The sequence below is a fragment of the Pseudonaja textilis genome, chromosome 8, assembly GCF_049901715.1.
Source record: "Pseudonaja textilis isolate UNSWEBS1 chromosome 8, rPseTex1.2, whole genome shotgun sequence".
Taxonomy (NCBI): Eukaryota; Metazoa; Chordata; class Lepidosauria; order Squamata; family Elapidae; genus Pseudonaja; species Pseudonaja textilis.
This window is the reverse complement of record NC_141997.1, coordinates 19318920-19342004: the sequence shown is the minus strand read 5'-3', so window position 1 is coordinate 19342004 and position 23085 is coordinate 19318920. Positions and strand designations below refer to the sequence as shown.

The 23085-nt window shown below is 35.4% G+C and overlaps 1 protein-coding gene across 8 annotated transcripts in view; it reads right to left on the bottom strand.

Moving 5' to 3' along the window:
- Nucleotides 1-1350: 1350 nt before the first annotated feature.
- The window catches only part of UBE3A (ubiquitin protein ligase E3A), a 52802-nt gene continuing 31067 nt past the window's right edge, over nucleotides 1351-23085 (bottom strand). For all 8 annotated transcript variants that reach the window (XM_026707575.2, XM_087938447.1, XM_087938449.1 and 5 more), the window contains 9 exons: nucleotides 13861-14171; nucleotides 10525-11786; nucleotides 7975-8119; nucleotides 6586-6791; nucleotides 5395-5559; nucleotides 4002-4157; nucleotides 3837-3910; nucleotides 2296-2439; nucleotides 1351-2064 (listed from right to left, as the gene is read on the bottom strand). In XM_026707575.2, the coding sequence (XP_026563360.1) occupies nucleotides 1944-2064; nucleotides 2296-2439; nucleotides 3837-3910; nucleotides 4002-4157; nucleotides 5395-5559; nucleotides 6586-6791; nucleotides 7975-8119; nucleotides 10525-11786; nucleotides 13861-14171 (2584 nt within the window). In that variant the 3' untranslated portion in view covers nucleotides 1351-1943. The remainder of the gene's footprint in view (nucleotides 2065-2295; nucleotides 2440-3836; nucleotides 3911-4001; nucleotides 4158-5394; nucleotides 5560-6585; nucleotides 6792-7974; nucleotides 8120-10524; nucleotides 11787-13860; nucleotides 14172-23085) is intronic.

Genomic DNA, 23085 nt, shown 5'->3' with positions numbered 1-23085 from the left:
ATTTAAACCCTGTTGGACAAATTGGGGGTCGCTTAACAACTGTTCAAAGTTACCATGGACCATTCCAGAGCTACTTACAACTCTTTTTCAGAGTTATAAAGATCGTAATTCCTTTCCATAATCATGTAACTACATTTTGGACACTTGGCAACTGGCTCACTATACAGCAGTTTGCAGTATCTTGCAGTTATGTCTTTTGATTTTAAATCATTTTTGGTGTTTACTTCTGGTTTCTGGCAAAACAACAACAACCCTATTGGGGGAAAACGCATTTGCTTTCTGACCATTGTTAAAAGCAGACTCAATTCTGAGAGAGTACCTGTAGCCATTCACTTCACTCATGAATGGACATCATTTGTCAAGATTCCCACAGCTGCTATTTTTAGCACATTGAAAGTAGTCGCAATATACTTAGCGTATAAAAGAAATTAGTGATCATTTTCATTTACATAAAAGTGAGACATTTACTATGTGTAATTCTAGATTAACATAACGTTTCTGTTTAAGGGCTAGCAATCCTGAAAGACATTTTTCCCCTTCAAAGGATTTCAGAGTTTAGTCTTTTTCACTAATACCAATTCTGCACCAAAGACAGGATTAGCTATCACCAAGGCACAAGCTCACTTCTACACATCAGCTGACATTTACAGTGAGAGGAACAACCACCTGTATTGTCTTGATAAAGCATGTATGATCCTTTTATTCATACTGTAATAGCAGCAATGAGCAATGTGTAGGGATGCTCTGTAGAAAGGTAAAAGATTTACATTCTGAATTTATGATATGCCATGTAAAAGAGAGAAGTGAATTTAGGATTTACTTTCTACACATTGAATGAATAACTTGGGAGTATTACAATGCAAAGGTGTCCTTTTAAAAAATCATTTCCCCCTGTTGCTAGATGAGGAGAGAAAGAAAAGGCATCTCCTTGCTGCAGCACTGATCATATGCCTTGATAAAGAAACAGCAGTACATTTAAAAAAAAAAAAGCTTGCAGGGAAGACTGAATTGTCTATTTAAAATGTCAACTGAAGAGAAACCAATAGCTTCTTTTTAAGTGCACTTCACATGCTTTTGCCTATAGACCCAACATTCTGATTTCTCCCACATTTTCCTATACTCTAAAATTGTTTGGCTGAAATGCACTTTTCCCAATAAATATTTTTTTTTCTTAAAAAGAAAAAGGTGACATTAACTATGTTCATATTTCTATATGGCTAGAAATCTTGCTAATTAAAAACCCGGTATGCTACAAGACAAGACACGTGAAAGGCAACGTATATAATGAAATGACTTTTTTGTTTTTGTTTAATTGTGCTGTGGCTAAAAGTAAAGGTCTGAAGGCTGTAATTTAACATTCCAAGTTCTCCCTTCCATCTTTATTGATTCTAATGCTTTTCCACAAATGTCTTTGGGGGCTAGAACAGCAGTCATTGCATCACACCATTTTGTTTTCCAAGACTTCAAGTTTCAAAAGCAAAACTGTTCAAAAAGTACAGTTCCCGATTTTGATTTGTTAACTGGGACAAAAATGTAGCACATACTTAAAAGGTTACACAATCTACAAATGATGGCAATATTTTCCTTGGGAGAGTACAGTTTTGTTTTCTTGTAAATACTCAAAAAGGCTCAACTTCAAGCAGTAATAAAACACAAGCAAAAGTGATTTAACCCTTTAAAATAAATATTCAGGAAAACCTCTCTGTACATACAAGTGAAAGAATATGTAACACTTTCACGCTAAAAGAAAATAATTTGTTCATAGAAGCAGCTGAAATCTGCTGTTCCAGCCCAGAGTCCCCAAGTGAAGAAGGGAGGCCCAAATACAGGTGACTACGGTAGCTTGCTTGCTATAGCTTATGGCCTTTTGTGGGTTTTCTCTTATTGATTTTTGGACAGGGACACCATTGCCACCAATCGTTTTATCCCTTTTATTTAATTCATTACAGCATGCCAAATCCTTTGGCGTATGTGATGGCCTTCAACAATCTCTCCTTAAGTTTCTCTTTGCTGGAATATTCCGGAAGCAAGAGGACATTAAAGCATGTATGAGATGTAGGTAACCTGGAGAAAGAAAAGAACTGAGTCTCAGAATTGTCTTGAAATATAAACAGTTCTATTAGCTTAGCATAAGAAATACTGATATTTTATCCATGTTTTATTTTTCACTTTTCAAAGAATTAGGTTATTCAAATGCTAATAAGAGTGAGTTTATGTAACCCTCATTTGAGATGAAGTTGAAAACCTATTGCTTAACTACATTTCCTACCTATTTCTGAATTTTAAAGACTTTACCTTTCGGTGTCAGGGCCATTTTTGGCTATAATCATCTTTAGTTTTCCAAGCCCTCCTACTGGTGCTCTGTCTGTCCCTGTTGTAAACTGGAGGAAGAGTCTTTTTTGCTCATCTGTAAATGAATGGACTATTTCCCAAAATTCCCTGCAGAAGTGAAAATTAAACAGAAAAAGAAACTGTATGCAGAGCAAATAACACAAATGACTGCTTAGAGATAATCTGCATAAAACTTGCCTTTTGACATTTGCTTCAGAAGTAGCCAATACAAGATTATAATCATCCCAAAGGTGCTTTTTCAAGAGGCAACTGGACTTTCTGGTTTTTCTTTGAAGACATTTTGCTTCTCATCCAAGAAGCTTCTTCATATCTGACTGGGTGGTGGGGAATGGAAGGATTTGTACTCCTTGCAGCCAATCTAACATGCTCATACTCATTTGACCAGCTTTCTGCAAGAAGTATAAATCCTTCAATTCCTCACCATCCAGCTAGAGCTGAAGAAGCTTCTTGGATGAGAAATGAAATGTCTTCAAAGACAAACCAGAAAGTCCAGTTGCTTCTTGAGATAGCACCTTTGGGACAACCATGACCTGGATGACTGAGAATCTCCATAGACACAAGATTATAATATAAAATATAATTTCCTGTCTCATTAAAGACATAATCTCTAAGATAACTTATACAGAAGGAAATCTGGTCACATCAGTCCAGCTAAAATATATGGACTACAGAAAGCACAACATAGATTAATTTTCTTTATAGGAATAACTGATTGGAATATTTCAAAATTGTATCAAAGTGACTTCCCCTATGTATGGAGACTAAAACTGACCAATTATGATGCTTGCAGAAGCAGAGTATCTCATATATCCACATGGATATTACTATGCCAGATTCCATCTTTAATAGTAGTGACTTTCTTATTACCTTCTTTTGAGGGAAGCAAATAATTTACTTTCATCAATGCAATAAAGCACTTCTCAAGTTAGTTGAGAGTAAGAAAGCTTTACTGACTGGTTAGAGAAGAGATGTCTAATGTCTCCCCTATACAGTCCAAGATTGCTGAAGTGCTAGTAAGCATACACTGCTAGCTGGTAAAAAAATACAGGAATCGTGAGACAGCTTGGTCTTGCCTTCTTTTTTGGAAAAGCCCAAGAGATCTCTATGCCGACACAACTAACTTTATCAACCACACAAGGTAGTTATGAAATAGAGGTTATTTATAGATGATACTTAAAATATAAATTTTAAGGCGTAAAGAGACTGATTGTGACTCCAATAAACGCATACAGAGAATAAACTGATGCTTTGTAGGATCTGGCAATATGAAAAATGGAGATCACTCCAATTTTTACTACTTTTATTTTAGCAACCATGCCCATCACTTGAAATTTCTTGTTTGAAAGTCTAGTTAAAGATTTAAGGCTTTCAAATTTCCCCCTTTTTTATAATTATGAGACTTGTATCATATTTGGTTATTCTCCTTGTTTGGAGATATAAGTATCACTTTCTATAGCTACACATAAAAAGCCTAGTCCCCATACCTAATTATAAGAGAATCTCTGGTATAGCCGCCATCATATTCTGTGGTTTCTTCTAGGGCTTGGAAGTCTAGATTCTGTAAATAGAATATACCATATCACCGTTATACAATTTAACACCAACAGCAAAACCAATAATTTTTTCCCCATTTAATTAAAATGCCTTACCCTACTTCCGCAAATTAGCAATTCAATCTCCTCAGGTCTAAATAAATATTTTAGGGGAGATTCATTGGTTACCATGTGGAATCCTCTTCGAAAGGCCTTAAATTGTTTTTCTACTGATTTGTTCAGAATGTAGTCAGAATACAGATTAACAAATTCCTGTTTAATAAAAAGCAGACAACATCAAGCTTCTTTACTAAGTCAGATATGAGTCTTTGTCTCAAATAAAGAGAACTGCTCTTCCCATCATCCTCTCAAAAACTAGGTATGAACTTCCTCTTGTTTAGTAGCCCTAAGACTTACACATCTGTAAGATTGCATTGATTCTACAAACTTCAAATTATTTCATAACAAGTATTTCATGTTTTGTTTATTTACCATTCACCTCTACAAGGCTGAAATCTAATGAAGTCATTAGAATTTTTCTTAAGTTGATAGTGAACAGTGGCTTTTGATTCCTTAACAAAGGAGTCCCTATCTAACACAAGATATATTTTTATTCAGAGTAGTGTCTTCACTTCACATGTTATGATTGTCAATTAACAGAACTTAATAGTAACTAATAATCAAAGTTACTGATATGCTTTCCTGAGTTGCTTTTATACTATTTGTCAACTTCTTATTTTACTTTTAAATTAAAAAAATATTAGCTTTAAAAAAACCCAGAAAGCCTTATTTTACATCAAAGCACAGGCTGCACTCATGGTTCTTTTCTTTATATACTACTCTTCTGATGATAGATAATATATGGAGCTCAGAGCTGAAGGCTTGAATCGCTAGGATTCTTTGGCCTTAGTTTTTCATTGGCAGATGTTTCATTACCCTCCTTTTCCCATAACATCTTCAGGACTAAAGGATTTAAGTAGATAATGAAATATCTGTAAATGAAAATCCAAGCTTAAGAGAACATATCCATTACCATCTTCTTTCAATTTAGTGCATTTTAGGTAACGGTTAGGAATTCTGAAAGTTGCAATCTCAATGCCTGTAAAGGAAGCCAAACTGATATATACCACAAATACCAGGATGCATCAGAAATGCAGTTAGAAGCATCAGAGAAATTCAGCTTCTAGTCAGGCACAAACTTCACTTATCTGAAGTAAAATTCTAGCTCTTAGGAAGCTTTAATTGAAATCTTATGGAAATACTTAGAATGGTTAAAAAAAGGTTGGGAGCAGACTTTAGTGCTCTATATACTTTTTGTCCCTACTGTGGCATGGTTCATTATAGTATTCAAAAAAAATGCAAATCATATAAGCAGAGATCCTAAAAAAATAAATGTGCATAATACAAATAGATTGCAGAATGTATTTACTCAATATGCTATCTTTGCAGTTTTAGAATACCACTTACTTAGATAATCACTGTATAATTGGTGGCAGCCATATTATATTACCTTTCTGTTTTCATTTGTAATAGGGATTTTATCTCCATTTTCCTTTAAATCATGCATCATTGGATTACCAAAGAGATCTGTATGAGATATCTGGAAAGTTATCATCATATCGTCTTCCACACTTCCTTCATACTGCAACAAGTCTCTTAAGCTCTGGTAGAGAACCTAAAACAGTACATATATTTCATGTAGCCTTAAAGAAGCCTGATGCATAGAATGTGTACAAACATTAAGAACCAAGCTAGATGTAGGCATCCAGTTGTAACAGTAAATTGAATATTAAAAGTAACTGTTGGATGTTGAGAATTTGATGAGAGAAGAAGGAAGTGCCTTAATTTGTTTCTTTCCCCCAAAAATGCCTTGTTTTAATGAAGCTATCTTTTAAAAGCTATTTTTTTCATATCCTGGGAAAATATTGCTTCCTATAGTCGGAAAAGAGATCACAAATTTGATTGAAAATGTCACAAAATTTAAATCATTCATCACCATTCTCTAATCAGATACATAGCTTTTCCTAATTTAAAAACCTATGCAATATTGGGAGCATACTGATAACTTAATCACAATTAATTAGTGCTTCAGAAACTAATGAACCTGGGAGTTGTTCCCTCCTCAAAATGTGGCTTTGCTATCTCATACTCCACTAGCCTCTTATCACCTGAAACAAACTGGTGTGCAATGTTAAAATTACACAACCATTTAAAAAAATAACAAAGAATCTTTGTTAGTTAAGACATCCTGAGGAAAACCTTTCATAGATACATTTCATAGCCACATCACTGCTGATCATGTTACTATTTTTCTAAATAAAGCTTGTAAATATTGAATTCTGTTACAGACAAATAACAGTGCATGCCCATTTTTTTGAACATTTAGCAGAGAGTTCTAGAGTATATTTAATAGATGTGTACAAATCTTATTTGATACTGACATTCTTAAAATCCACATTAACAGTCATATGATTGATAGCTTGTATAAACACAGTGCAGAATACAATCTCAGTAAAGTATTACTTCCCTATGGAATTCTGAGACAATATTGATCCTCATTTTTACAAGTAATTAAAAATAAGAGATGCACACACCCATACAAAGATAAACATTCAGAATATACTATAGTATCACCAAGTTTAAAATATAACAACACTGAAGTATGGACTTCCAAACAGTAGGAAAACTTTAAAGGACTTACAGGATGAGAATCTGCCAGATCACGGAAAGTTCCTTTTTTGCCCATTAATTTCCTATAGACAACCATTGGAAAATGGACATCCAGAATACAATTATTGTAAATAGCCAGGCCCAATACAATCCCAATCAGTGTAAACTGTCCCTCAGTTTCAAAAGAGGATGGGTTAAACCAAAACAATTTCGTGGACTCATCGTAAGTGAACATTCCTATATAAAAAAAAAGTTACAGGATTTCACATTTAACGAGAACAGTTCAATAACTAGACATTTTCTGATTATGAGTTTTTCACTTTTCACTGTTATTAGTCACTTTAATTCATAATATACTGTTCACCACATTGAATAGAGATCTGCACTTTATATAAAAGCCCCAAATGATAAAGACACCATTGTTCCCTAATATTCATTTTGGATGAACAGAACTTTAAAAGCTGAGCATTGAGAGAAGACGACCAAGAGTTCAGGCTTTTATCAAGAGTAACAAATGACTTTTGTGTGCATCTTTAACACTATATAGATTCAGAAAAAAGATATAGTATGAATGTTCCAAACTTTTGTACCCGCATACGAAGCACAATGGAAGACAACATGAAATAAAACTGCTTATTGAATGCTTATGTCAAAAACAACTTGCACACTTTTCCTAACATTTCAGGGAAACGCTAAACTGTAACTGTCTTTGAATGTGCAAGATATTTCTGCTGAGGGAGACATTTTATATGCATTTTTACAGGCAAAAATGCCCCGTATCTTTTTTAGAAGGATATTGTGTAGTTTTACTGAAGTAGATTTTTTTAAAAAAATCTGAACAAAACCCAATCATCACTGAGTGAATAGAAAGCAAACTTTTCTGAGATAAGAAAACGAACAATTTCCATCTTCTGTATTAAATAGATTCAAAGCAAAAGCATTCAATTACAGCAGGAATCAACATTCAATTTAGGTAATAATCAGGACCATGTGATTTCAACACAGCATGTGTGTTTGTACAAATATTTAAACATCTAAACAAATTACTAGGCCCCAAATTCATAAAATCATATAAAAACTTAAAGGTATTTCAATAATTTGGGTATTGCATGAAACTATATCGATGAGATTCCACCCAATTATGTCATGGGTTTATTTATTTGTTAGATTTTGATCTCACTTCCCTGCCCCAAATCAGCTCAAAATAGCTTACAAGGAGATCTTCATTCACTTTTTCCTCAGAACAGCAAGGCTGGGCTGGTTGAGCGTGGCCCTCATCCAGCAAATTTCCATGCTAGGGGATGGACTTGAGGCTGGGTATCCTCAGTCTTGGCACAACACTTTAATCACAGAACATGCAGTGAAAAAATTGTGAGGAGTGCAATTCCCCACACAATAACCATGAAAATTACTTACTTACCAATATCGGGGTTGAAGATTTCTTCTACAACTAGTTGAAAAAATTCTTTGGAAACTCCTCCTTCATCAACCCCTTGTTCTCCTTCAAATTCTACATACAACTGCTTTTTCAAATCTGCTGGATTTTCCATTGCAATCATTTCTAACTGCAGGGTGAGAAATAAAATAATCTTTGAGTAAGTGCATATCATTGGATATGAATTTAATTTTAAAATCATTGAACAACACAATGCAAAAGCTTCAAAAGCATCTTCTAAAGTCCATACTGAGAACACCGCGACTTCATTTGGGGGAATAGTTACAATGGGTTTTTATAGTATAAATAATTTACTCTGCTAGAGAGAACGGGGTCATAATGAATTTACAAGGGAAGGGATCCACAAGGAACCTGTTTTTGGCTTACCTTGTCGAGGAGCATGCCATTAAATTAACTGGGTTGAAATTCAAGGGTTAAAAGCCTGATAGAAATATACCACATGGGTGACATTTCAGTGAGACTGGTGTGGAACAAGGACATATAAAATAGTAACTTGCTTTATAAACTGTTTATCAGATAACTGCCAAAGAGTGAGAATCAAATTGGGGTGTCGCTATTTGCAACTTTCCCAATCTTCACTCTGGGGTTAGCTTTCAAGAGTCTGCATCTTCTGTCAGCTGTGACTAACTTTCCTTAAAGAAAGTCATTGCAGTCTTCTATACTTTTCCACTTTTCCACTGTCCCCCTCAAATTCTGGACACCTAGCACTTTTAAAAAAAGTCCCAACATAAAAAATGACCTGTAGGTGTTTCCTTTAACAATCTGGAGTGAGGATGATGGTAACCAGCTTTAACAAGGAACTTAAGGAAAGATACAACATTATCATGGCTCATCAGAAGCCGTGGCAGTTATCTAAGTATCTAGTAACTATTTAAAATGCTGTAGGACCAGATTAGCTGGTTTGGTAGCCTTTGAATTGAACTGTTTGTTACTGAAATCATTAAGGTTTTTTTTAACATATAGGATAGATAAGATAGATGGATGGATGGATGGATGGACACATACGTGGAGAAAGTGAGAGAGAGTTTTCTTCATTCATTACCATCATGAAAATCTCCAATTTACAGAATGACATTCTTCCCCTCATCCCTCCCACTCAAGGATTCCCACTGAGCTGAAGAGATAGTACAGATAGTCCTTTCCTGAACTTTGCTTCATGTTATGACTTTTCTTGACACAGTTGTTAAATGAATTGCTGTGGTTGATAAGTTAGTAACTCAGTTGTTAAGTGAATCTGGCTTCCCCATTGACTGATTGTCAGAAGGTCGCAAAACGTGATCATATGATCCTGGGGCACAGCAATGGTCATAAATATGAACCAGTTGCCAATCATCTGAATTTTGGTCACATGATCATGGAGATGCTGCAAAGGTCGTAACAGTGAAAAGCAGTCATGTCACATTTTCAATTCACATTTGTAATTTTGAACAGTCACTAAATGAAGTGTTGTAAATTGAGGACTACCTGTATGCTGCAAGAAACTCAATGAATTTCAGGATATACACAATTAGTTTGAAGCATCTGAGCCCAATCATATATTAAAATATCAATAAGCAAATACCTCTTTTATTTTGCATATTCTACTATTGTTCTTTCTCCTTTTCCATGAGTGTACCATTTAAAAGAAATGTAAAGTTTTCCCAGGGAAAAGGGATTTTGTTAAGAATCTTGATTTCAACATATTCTAATGACTAATGGCTAGATATGACTTGGATGAGTATCAACATGTGACAATAAACAATTTAGCCTATGTTAAGGTTAAACAAACAATTGCTTAACACAGTATAATCAGCTAGGTCAAAGACCATGCTCTTTAACAATTAAAATTTAAGGACTCCATCAGAGCTAATAATTGGCAATATTCATGAGTTAACAGAACTGTAGCACTTGCTCAATATAAAAAATTCAGTAACTGGAAAAAAATTGAAAAAAGACAATAACTTCCTGAACTGAAAAATACCTGCTTTTCAGATCCATATTAAAACAAAGATGGTAGTGTTTTCTCTTTTTACTCTTTGTATCATTGCCCATGTATGCATCATTATGATGGGGTTATTATGATATAATGTTAGCCCATAGCTACTATTGTATATATTCCAAACTTATCTTTTAAAATATGTATGCAGTGCAATTATTTCATCCTTGTAAAATGAACTTCAAATACTTAAATTTTGTTTGAATAACTATATCTGGAATGAAAACTGAAACAAAATACTCTAGAAACTTTCACAGCTAATTGCTTTGGTCTTGGTCAAAGAAAAGCTATCAACGATTTTTCTCGGTTAAATTTGAATACTGTTTTTATACGTAAAGAAACCAAGCACAATATGGAATCATATTCATTCTATTGGATCAAAACCTTTGTTCTTTGGTCAGAAACTCACTCTAGTGTGTAAATAATTTTTTAAGGTACATATCATTTGAATGTGTCCAGAGAATATTAACAAAACATTAAGGCTCCTAATTATTATTATTTTTATTAGTAAAAGATGTTTTATATATCAAGCCACTTACCCGAACAAGCGCATCATCTATGATGTGATCACGTCTCACTTTGAGTCGCAGATATGGGTTTAACTGCTGGCCTTGAACTAAACTGTAAAGGACAGTTATACGACGTTCACTGTACATACGGATTCTGTTGTCATAATACAATCCCAGGTTCTTGGTAACGGCATTCAGTATAAAGGGGCATGTCATAAAGGAGAATTTATTTTCTGTTTCTACCTTGAAAAATGTATAATCTTTGTCCATTTCTAGAACATCATTCAGTGGTTCATTGATAAATTCTTCGAAGGGGATAAGTGGCTTTCGGCAATCTATAGTTTTTACGCCAAGTTCGGTTTCCAGAGGGTCTACCCGAGGTCCTTTTTTATTTCTTCTTTCCTCACCGAGGAGTTCTTGTAGAGTCAATTCACTAGATTCTGGGATAGGCTCTTCATCCTCCTCTTCATTGTGATCTGTGTCTATATCTCCTCCTACTACATTTGCATAGTAAACCATTTTTAAGCACTTTGAAGCAGCAACAATAGCATCATCATCATTCACTAAGTTACGACTATTGAATTCATTGCTTATGACTTTATAGGTTATAAGCTGCTGAAAAGTTTCCATCATTCGTCGAATCTGGTCTGCGCTGTACTTTGACCACAGTCTGACCAATTTTGCTTGAGCTGCAAGGGGTAGCTTACTCATTGCTTTGCAAAACAACGGTAGTGCCATTTCCAGGTACTCAGGACTATGAAGATTACCATTTTCCATAACAATAATAAACAAGTTGAGATAGTTAGGATCTCGAGAGTACACATTATGATAAGTCAAGTCACATTCAACGTTGGGTGACAAGTACACAAGTGCATTTAAAAAGGCAGTTTCTATCTTTTCATTAGAAAGTAATCTAACGTAGACTCTTCTGATTGCATCGATATCTACAGATACTTCATCTGGGCCTAATTTTTGTAGGTTGTTATCCCCCTGTGCACTGTCACCCATTCTTGATGACGACGAGGATGACGATGATGGTGCAACTAAATCTTCTTCCATGGCAGAAGAACATGCAGCCTTTTCTTTTTCATCTTCATCTTTATCTTCATCTTTTCCTTGTAAAGACTTCAATTCTTCCTTGGTATGCTGCTTGGCTTTTCGAAAACTCTGTACCAAGGCCTCAGCACTAGAAAATACTCTCCCAATTACACGGATCAAAGGAGAATAGTCTTCTTTTTCTCTACATAGTTCAAGAATTTCATATACTTTTTCTTCTGTTAAAAAAGTCACATCTAGATATTTAAAAACAAAGCCAAAAATATTCTTGAAGTTAAATACATTTACATAGAAGGCATTAAAAGAATATTTGCAACCTTCAGCAGTAATTAACAGATTCTGCACACACAACTTATTTTCCTACTTACAGAAACTGTATACCTTACTATCTGCTGCCACCAATACAGGTTCTGCCTCTTAATCTCCCAAAGAAAATATTATAAAGAAGGATGGAAAGAAGCCAAGAAGTGGGGAGAGGCCATGAAGGATATAATTAGAATAAAAAAAACTACATATCCTGAATTTCCAGGGTAGAATGGAAGACTGAAGATGGTTCCACAAAAAGCAGAGCTGATATCTGTAGTTAAGAACAGAGAGCTGATATTCTTCAACCCTCTCTGAATGAGAGGGTGTGAAATTGCCCAAGCTACAACCTCTACAGTTGCTTCTCACAAAGAAACCACAAAGCAACAGACTTTGTTAAAAGTTAAAAGATAAGATGCTAAATACTGACTTTTATATATGTCAGTGTTATTTATAGTTCTGTTTAGACTTTTTGCTAACTAGAGAGAAGATATTACTTATTGGACCTATACTTAAGAGATGAGTTATGAGATGAAAAACTTTACATCTGTTTATTAGAAGAGATGAAGAGATAAAGAAATGATTTATATTTGTATTGAAGATATAAATTATTTTTCCTTTCTATTTCTTATTTTCTTACATATTTTTCTTTCTTTTTTTAGTTTGAATAAAGTTTACTTAAAATTTTCAATAAAATTATTAAAAATGAATATATTCTCACATACTGGTGTAAGACACACCTAGTAATTTGTGGATTTTTGTCTTCATTTCTATGATTATGTAAGCATATTACAAATTAACAGTGATGAACGTTGCTCATCAAATATTATAGGAAAAACAACGCAATCACTTAAGTAGTTAATTGTGGAGCTTAAGTTCACCCTTTACAAACTTTTAAAAATATTCTGGTTCTAAATTCTGAATGGAGTAATAAATGATCCCAACCTGATATATATATATATATATATATATTTAAATTATGCCAGAATGAAAGGTGGGGGTTTTTTTTTGGTTAACATAAAAAGCATAATCAACATCTCTAATGGTTAATTTCCAGTTATAGGTAATCCTTGATTTATGATTATAATTGAGCCCGGAATTATGGTAATCAATTGTGGTGATTGTAGAGTGGGTCAGCATGTGACCTGACCCAAGTTTAGAACTGACTTTCTTCGTAATCCTAGCTTCTTCAGCTTAGCGCTACAGTTCCCCTCCTCCCCACTGGTCAGACTTTGTCCTTTGAAATCAGTTAGGCTGTGCTTTTGCTCTCAAAAAAGCTGAGTAAAAAAAAAAAAATCCTCCATTTTTATTCAGCCTCCTTGACAGCAAAAATGCTACTTGCCAGAAAGATTCTACCTTGTTTGGGTCGAAATTTCTCTATAGGGCAGCATTTTTGCTCTCAAAGAGACTGGATGAAAATGGGCTTTCACACCAGCTACTTTGAGAACAAAAATGCTGCCTGATGGAGGAACCCGAGTCTTCCAAGCAACGCATTTGCTCTCAAAGAGGCAGCAAAACCAATATTTTCTGGAGACTGGAGCCTTTCTGCACTTAAGAAAGCTGGCTGAAAAAGGTTTGTCCCAAAATCCAAGCAGAAATCCAACCCAATCTTGGATTTCTGGACAGATCATTTTCAGCAAGCCTCTGGGTGTGTTGTGACATTCCCTGTTGACTTTCTGGGGAAGCCTCAGGAAAGATTACAAATGGTGATCACATGATTGCAGAGCGCTTGGTGACCTGTCATAAGTGCAAACACATTGCATTCAGATCATAATCATGTGACTGCAAGACCACTGCAGAACCCACAGATTCGACTGGGGGTTGTGAGTCCCTTAGTTCAGCGCCATTGCAATGTCAAATAGTTGTGAATAAATGAACATTGAGTGAGGACTATCTGTATTATGCTAGATAATCAGGATAAGAAGTTGCTCTGTTGTATGATACAATGCAGACTATACAATGTTGTATCCAATGATGCATCCTTGCTGAACGTTTTGTAATGCTTACCTTTAAAGTCATCTCTTGGACCTTGCATTTCCTTTTTGTTCATTTTTCTGTCAGTGCAGGCGTTGTTGTGGGCACCTTTGGAATTATTTTCTAAGTAAGCCGAGCTTGTTCCTTTCTTGGAGGGATGAGGATCACAGAGTTTTGCATTAATCTTATAAAGGTCGAGGGCCTTAATGGCTGCTGCATTGTTATCCATACGCAGAAAAGTTGGACAGGAAGCACAAAATTCATTCGTGCAGGCTTCATTTCCACAACCCTCAGTTAACTGATGGTAATAGCGTTCTATTAGATGCTTTGCAGCTGCTCGCTTCCTGTACCAAACATTCAAACAGTAAGTACACGGATTAGTATGGCTTGCATATACAATCTCATTCAATTGGTCAGCTAAGCACAGATTAGCGAAGCTCTCAAGTAATCTCTCTCAGTTTAAGAGATCTAGAATTGTAAGATGCATCTATAAAATAAAACGTAATTTTATGTGTGAATTCTGTATAGCTTAGCCTCCCTTTTAAAAAATGTGAAGTGTTTAAGAAAGCAATATTTCTTAGACAAAGCTTTATTAAACATTAACTTTCAAATCATTTCAGTAACAAAAATCTAAGAGAGAAGTCCTTAAACTAAGACCTAAGCATTGTTACAGGAAAGTGACTGTCTTCGTTGTAGGCAATTTTAGTTAAAGCCATGTAAAAATGAAATGAAGTATCTTCTTTCTGGAATCAGTTCATAGCAGTTTATTTCTGCAACCTGCCTTGACTATTGAAAAATAGACAGGTGACCCAGAAATTCAACCCATCAATCAATGCAAGTTTAGTGCAACCTCTAGCCAGAAAACAACACATATCCTTGGTACAGGTAGTTGACTTATGACCACAATTGAGCCCAAAATTTACGTTGCTAAGTGAGATACTTGTTAAGTGAATTTTGTCCAATTTCATGGCCTTTCCTGCCACAGTTAAGGGAATCACTGCAGTTATTAAGTTAATAACATGGCTGTTAAGTGAATCTGGTTTCCCCATTGACTGTGCTTGTCAGGTCAGTAAAGGGGATTAGGTGACTCTGGGATAGTGCAACCCTCATAAATATGAGTCAGTTGTCAAGGGTCTGAATTTTGATCACCTGACCATGGGGTTGCTGCAATGGTTGTAAAGCGTGAAAAATGTTCATAAGGCACCACTGTAACTTTGGACAGTCACTAAATGAATTGTGGCAAGTCGAGGACTATCTGTATAAGTAACAGAAATTAAGGTATTAAAAAAGTCACGGACATAGTCAATTCCTTTTTTTGAGTTATGATCAAGCTCAAGATGAAAATGACATATTTTGTTCCAGTTTTTTTCTCCAATGTTCCATTGCCCTATAATTGGTTTACAAAAATATTCTAAACGAGACCTAGGCATTTCACCAGCTCCAGTCCTTTGTCTGTCCCTGTGATGACCCAGGGTGGGATACAAAACAGAGTCACAGAAAACGGGTGAAGCCCCTTTTATTCCTTCACTTTGCTTCCAAGCTCCAAATATTCTTGACAGAAGACAAAAAACTCCCATACGAACAGTTACAAGAAGAAGGAAAAAAGCAACACAAACCAGGCAAGGTAAGGGCTGGAGGACATCCACAGATAACACACACTGGGAAGGCCGCCAAACTCAGAGAGGAACTATAAACTAGAGATATTTACATGCTTTATTTCCAGCATTTGCCAGTACACAGGTCCAAACTTTTATTCAGCTGTCACACCTGCAGCCCATGAAAAGGATCAAGGCCCTCTCCTCCTGAGGAGACCACGTCTCTCCCTTATCCTCTCCTCTCTGCATGACCTAGGATGGATAGGGGATGGGCCTGGGTCCTCCTCTGACTGCTCAGCCGGCCTCTGCCCTTCCTCAAACTCCTCCACAATCTCCAGAGCCACACTTCCACTCCCTGTCGGCTGTTCCTCCTCTCCCTCAGTCAGTCTCCACCAGGGACATGACAGTCCCTGTCTAGCTGACGTTACATCAATTGGAAATTAAAAATCAAATATAAATAAGTGTATGCCATGCACACAATATAACTGCATTGCTTTTACTTTGAAGGTAAAAGCATGACTATTTCCCCCCCCCCCATGTATATATGTGCCAACCTACATGCGTACCTATACATCTTCACAGCCCTATTGGTTTAACCATCTACAACAGTTCCAGTTTCTCATGTGACCCTTCCCGATTGATATTAGTCATGTGACCCCTTAATATTAAGTGCCCACTCCTGTTATAAGCCATGAAAATCTGAAGAATGCACTTGCCAATAAAACAGTAAACACAAGTTCAATTTCTGCTAACTTTGGATGGAGCCACTTGAAAAAAGGACCTGATGGACCCGAACATTTAGATTCATTGTTAACTATTTCCTACCAAGGAAACAGTTCTTTCACCTTAATATTTGTAATTATTATTATTGGGAACTCATTAAAGGAATATTGAGTCCGGTCTGAGGTCAGGTAAAAAAAAAAAGCAAGATTTTAAACATTTGTTCTAACATCTTCGTTCTAATAAAACACTTAAAAGGTTTCAGTAGAAAATTCCAAGTATCTATTCTGTTCTAAGTTCAGAATAAAACTTAAAAAAAGAAATCCTGTGCAAATCTTGTCTGAGATACAAGAAATTAGATTTTTTTAAAAATCTGCAAACTGCTGCAGGCAGAAAAGGGATCCCTTCTTTCCACAGCAACCCTTTTATGCTTTCAAAAATCCGCTAGAACAACATGGAGGTAACTGGGAGCTGCAAGCAGAGAGGGGAACAAACTAAAATTGCTGTCTTTTTAGCAAAAGCAGAAACTAATTATCTGAATGACAGATAATATTGAACTAAATTCATTTCCATAAGCAGAAGGAGCCTCTCATTTGTGCAATACCTGGACTTAATCCATTATAAAGAGATGCACAATAGGTATGATGAATAAACAAATATATTAGTACATGGTTTTGATTTACAATCTACTGATTCAACTATGCATGATTACATAAAATCAGTACATTAATTTTAATTTTATAATAATCTGCATATTCGGTAAAGAACAAGAGAAATATTTTTTTAAAAAACAACTGATTAAGCAGTAGGAATGAGCCATGGCTTAAGATGATGATTTTTGATAAAGCTGGTAATATTTTCACATGAATTTATAGATAAATGGTTTTGGCTGCATTTTGCCTTGTTCGCAGAATGGATTTGTGAACACACAAAATATGTGATTGTACCCAGATAAGAACATATGACCCAAAATATTTCCAAAATGAGCTAATCCATCTCTTTAAGATTGTCTGAAAATTGAGATTTATTTATTTATTGGTAGCCTACTTTTATTATTTTTACTAACAACTCAAGGTGGTAAACATATATCCAACCACCTTTCTCCTCCTATTTTCCTCACCACAACTCTGTGACATGGGTTGGGCTGAGAAGCCTAGTGGTGCAGTGTCTAGAATGCAGCACTGCAGGCTAACTCTGCCCCAGTCAGGAGTTTGCTCCTGACAGGCTCAAGATTGACTCAGCTTTCCATCCTTCCAAGGTTGGTAAAATGAGGATCCAGATTGTTGGGGACAATACGCTGACTCTGTAAACCACTTAAGAGTGCCGTAAACATAATGGAGTGATATATAATTGCTATACACTGAGAGAGTGAGCGACTGGCCCAAAGTCACCAAACAGGCTTACTGGCTGAGGCAGGACTCAAAATCATGGTCTCCCAATTTCTAGCCTAGTGCCTTAGCCATTAGACCAAACTGGCTGTTAGTTAACAAATCTAATCACAGTGAACTAACCTTATACCTTGTAAGTGACAATCAAAACATAGTTTTGATACTGTTTTGTAATTGTGGCTTCTTAAAATTTCTAAAATTACTCACTCTGAATTTAAACTAAATTTAAAATTTAAATTTAATTTAAAATCAAAGTAGACAAGAAGATGACTTACGCCTTTAAAAGCAATTTAAATATGCCCCAATTATATACAATATTAACTAAGGAACACTTGATTTTAAGAGTAAAAGGAATGGTTGAGTACAAGAAATAATCCTCTCGTGATATACCTGATCACTTGGTACTCCCCCTAATGCATTAATGCTGCAGGATAAAGATACTGGCAGGAGATGGGGGGGAAAACTGAAGCAGTAAGCTAGGCACAGTAGGAGTATACAATCTGATGCTTAGATGTTTCAGACTATGCCTCCTTCAAAATCAGAATGAATAATAGAAATCATGCGAGTTTAGTCTAAAAATATCTGTTATTTTTTCTTTAAACTGGATTGCCTATGTTATTTCCAACTGGGATAGACTTTGATGAAGACAACTGTCTGCTGTCAACCGTCCAGATTTTTAGTACTGTATTTTACTTAAAATGACAGAGAGGTTAGTATGTAACAAGATTGGTATTGAGAGACTGGGATACAAGAATTATTAAAGTGCTTTGTTTTGAATAGCTTTTTTTACCACAATCAAATAATACTGGAAAGTTCTGGTGGGTTTGTCTTAGCTACTATCACAGCTTAATAGGATACTATGCAGGAGAGAAAGTTTCAAAATTTGCCTATAATTAGACAAATTTCTTAAATAAAACAAAAGTATTATTTAGATTGATCCAATTCAACTTTCAAGAATTGTAAATCCCTTAAATAGGAGAGGTTCAAGTATTTATAAAAATAATTTCTCAATCTGCAAAAAATATTAATACTTTAAAATCAGTTTCATTGACTAAAGAAATATTTCAGCACAACCACATGCAGAGCTTTATGTTAGCTTTATACAATGACATTTTACATGCAAGAAAATATTAAAGAAGAATATTAGATAATTGATAGCATGCGGTAAGTTCATATGGTAAATAAAAAGGAGAATCATCAATCTTTATGAAAGCAAGACCTTTCACTTTTTTTTTGTGCCAGAGACTATGGATTTTTTTCCCTAAAACGAAGAACTAAATTGAATTTACAGTAGATCAGTTACAGCTCTTGGGTAATTTATTTATACTACTTTTATGCTATCTGGCTCAATCATGACTCTGACAGTTTACATAAAATATGAAAATATTAAAACAGCAGAATAACATAGAACCAAAACAAAAAATGAAAACAAAATAACATAAACAAGGAAACAATCTAAGCTACATACAATTTGGCTAGCTTTGTTTATTTTATATTCATTTTTTTCTATTACGGTAGCAAAGAGGTATCATTTTACAATAGATTGATAGTACAGTATTAAGTTTGTTTCCAGACGGAATTTGGAATTTCTTCAGGTAAAGAATTTGGACTGTTTCTGCAAAAACCTGGATCAAATCTGAGGTCTTCTGTTCAGGTTTTGCTAGGGGTGATTTCTCTTTTATATATGAGATACAACTACATGATTTTCTTTTTCTATTATGGCCTAGTCATGCTTATAACATTTGTCTGTATGCGTGCACACGCTTTCAAGTTATTGATCCCTGGCAACATCCTGGACCCTGCAGTTTTCTTGTAAAAATTTCAGAGTGGTCTGCCACTGTGTTCTTCCTAGGGCTTTGAATAACTGGCCCAAAGTCATACAGCTGGCTTTGTGCCTAACGGGGAGGGAGTAGGAACTGGAACTCAGTCTCCTAGTTTGTAACCAAGTTCCTTAGCCACTACACTAAACTGATTTTTGTCTAGCATAATCATATTTGTAGACCACCTTCTTTGTTCACCTAAAAATACTAAAAATAAATAAATAAATAAAATCTCTAATGAACTTTATTTTGGTGGTATTTAAGCAATATTTATTTCTTGGTTTCTGTTCTTGATTTCTAAACTTGGATTTGTTTTAAGGATTTACTGGAATATGTTACTTTTATGTTAGGATGTAAGGAGTACAGTGGTTCACACAGGTGGGATGCTTGATTGACAAGCAACCTTTGAGATCCAAGTGGAGCGGGATGACCTCCTGTCCTTTACTCCAGCTCCTACAAAGGACATGAAAGGAGCCCTCAATTGGGTGTGTCCCTGGGCAACGGTGATATCTTTTCAACCCGGAAGGCGCCTTGGTGCTTTTCACATGAGTGTCATACGATGTTAGGTTGTACAAAACATTCTGTGCATGAGCCATTCCATGCACGGAACAGCTGGTTTTAGGTGATTCGTGCCCGTAATGACATTTGTTCCTGTGATGCCTGGTTCTGCACAGAGAATGAAGCAGATACATTTTGTTCCGGATGAGGACTGGTAGGAGATTGTTTCAGAAAGAAATGCTATTGCTGGTGGTATGAGGCAGGAAATGGGGAAAAGTCAAAGCCAAGGAGTATCCCATGCAATGGCAGTGACAACAGGGAAATAAGGCCTGGAAGGCTCTAGGAAGAATCAGGAGGCAAGAGAGCTGGTGCACAAACCATGCAGAAGAGGAAGGGGCAGCTGTGGTTGGGAAGCATATGCCTGTTTTGTCCTACTTGTCCTGTACATTCACTATTGTCCCTTCATATTTTGTTTGGCTGAAACGTGGAACAATCAGAATATTTGAGGATTCATTTCTGTCAAATCACAACCAACCCAAAGCGTACAGCATGCAATGGTTTGTATCAGGTTTGAACCAAAGCTCATTTTTTCATTTCATACAGGTTCCTACATTGCAGCCACCTTGGAAATGCTTTACTGGATTTTAAATTCCTCTCAAAGTAGCATTCTTTAGTATCAAGTCTAAGTCAAAGAATGCCTCTAGGTCCTGGATCCCGAGAAAATAAAACTCATGAGGGTGGTAGCCCAGTGCTCCATTTGCAAGTGAGCTATCTAGGTAGAAACAAAACAAAATAAACTTGGGATGGTAGAGAGCAATCTAAAGATGAAAACAACTTTGCCAGCATGTGATCTGAAAGATATTTAATGACTAGTAGTCATAAATATTCCAAATGGGTAAATTAGCACAAAACACTGCCCTCATCTTCTTTGTACTATGAACAATAAAAATATTTATTTTTTAAAAAAGATAAATTATGGTAGAGGCAATACAAGATGAGATAAGATTATGAGACTGCAAATCAACTAAACCAACATTAGACAATAACTAATGAAGTCAATCTTGAAGATCTGAACATCAGAAAGAAAAAAGCAATAAAGTAACTGACAATCTAGTGTTGAAAACAAACATTTCTATACAGTGAGGATTAATTTGGGATTATGTTTCCCTTCTCATTCAAGAAATCAGAACTGAACTGAAGAAGCTTCTTGGATAAGAAACAAAATGGTTTCAAGAAAGCTGGGATAGGTAAATATTGTTGTCTAATAATATTAAAGGTACCATCACAGGAGACAAGCTGTTCCAAGTAATGCTGCCCTTTGCAATTGACCGATGGTGATTTTGTTAATGCCAATGGTATTCAAGTCATGTGTCAGATGTTTTAGAATTGCACCTAAGTTGCCTATTGGTACTATCTTTTCTTTCTTTTGCCACAGTTGTTCTACTACTATTTGCAGGTTTTCGTATTTTGTGATTTTCTCTAGTTCTTTTTCTTCTCTTCTGCTGTCTCTCAGTACTGCAATTTTTCCAGATTTTTTTTGGTCTATTTTATTCAAAACAAAAATATTTTTTCAACAGGATATTATCTATAAACAGATAATTACTAAAGGTTATACAATTATTAATCGAGATAACATTAGTAAAAATACCAAGAAGACTATATTAAGTTCTTTTTATGATACAGATAGGGTGGATATTTTTACATTTAATGCTGAAATCTCTACTATATTGTTGTTTAATAACATTGGAATGCATTTGAGTAATAAGATTATAAATCTGGAAGTATAACGTGCAACAGGTTTTACAATACATGGAGCTACCAAAAGTGAAAAACCTAATAAATATGCTAAAATTTTGGAAGAATTTGTAGAAAAACAACAAAAAGCACGATGAGAATGCAAAGATGATCAAGCAGGTTGAAAGCACTGTAAAAGTGACCAGAATGGAAGATATTCACATAACAGAAATGGCGCAAAAAAAGCAAAGGTCAGGAACTGATTTGCCCATGGTTTAGATGTGCTGCATGGATTCTGGTTGAAATTATTAACAAGTTTGCAGCAAGATTAGCAAACCAGATGAATCAGGTTCTGGAAACACCAGAAAGCTAACAACTGGAAGAACTTTTTTGATTCAAAAGGATGCAGAAAAGAGAAATAAATCTGAAACAGGCAAATAACTTGCCTGCTGACAGCATATAGATTATTTATAGACGTTATTGCAAACCAAATATATAGATTTTTGAGAAAAAAAGGAAAACAAGGATTTGCTGCCTGTAGAACAGAAAGGGTACTGTAAAAATTCAAGGGGAACCAAAGACCAACTGATGATTGATAAACTGGTTTTGAACAATCCAAAGACAAGACAAACAAATTTGTATGCGGTCTGGGTTGAGTATAAGAAAGCATTTGATTTTGTTTCACATAGTGGATTAAGAAATGCTTAGACATTTTTGGAATTAGCAGCAACATCCAGAAATTCCTGAAGACTTCCATGAAGCTATGGCAAAGTTGATGGCCTGTGGAAAAGAACATGGTGGAATCTTCCAAGGTGCCTCACTGTCACCTCTGTTATTTGTGCTTTCAATGGAGCCACTAACAAGCATTTTGAACAAGACAAACTATGGCTATGAATTGTCTAAAAAGGGTTTGAAAATTTCCCATTTGCTCTACATGGATGATTTAAAATTATTTGGAAAAAGCTGAATTGAGCTTGCTGCTGAAAAGCACTGAGGAGTTTAGCAGAGACACTGAAATGCAATGGCATTGACAAATGTGCAACAATACCCAAAGGGTTGTCTAGATACATGGAAATTTATCAGATTTAACTTATTAGATCTGAATATTCTGACTTTGCAAAAAAAACAAAAAAAACCCCAAAAACTACCTTACTGGGAACTGCCTATATACTCAGACTTTACCTTAACAGCTCTTAGGTCCTTCGTTAGGTCTTTAACTGTAAAGTTTTTAACCAGTCACAAACTGTGAATCGAATTAAAGAATAAATCAATAATGATGATGATAATAGGTACCATATCAAAAAATCTTGGATGGCACTTAAAAATATGCACATTGACAAAATTTCCTTCTGACAATTACAAAATGCCAGATTGCTTGGGTCTGCATATACAATAAATTAGTGATACATTACAACAACATCCCACGTTCTTGAGAAGAACAGGATGTGCAGGAAGGTCAACACCAGCTAAAGAACTGGGCAACTGTAATTTCACATTCTTGTG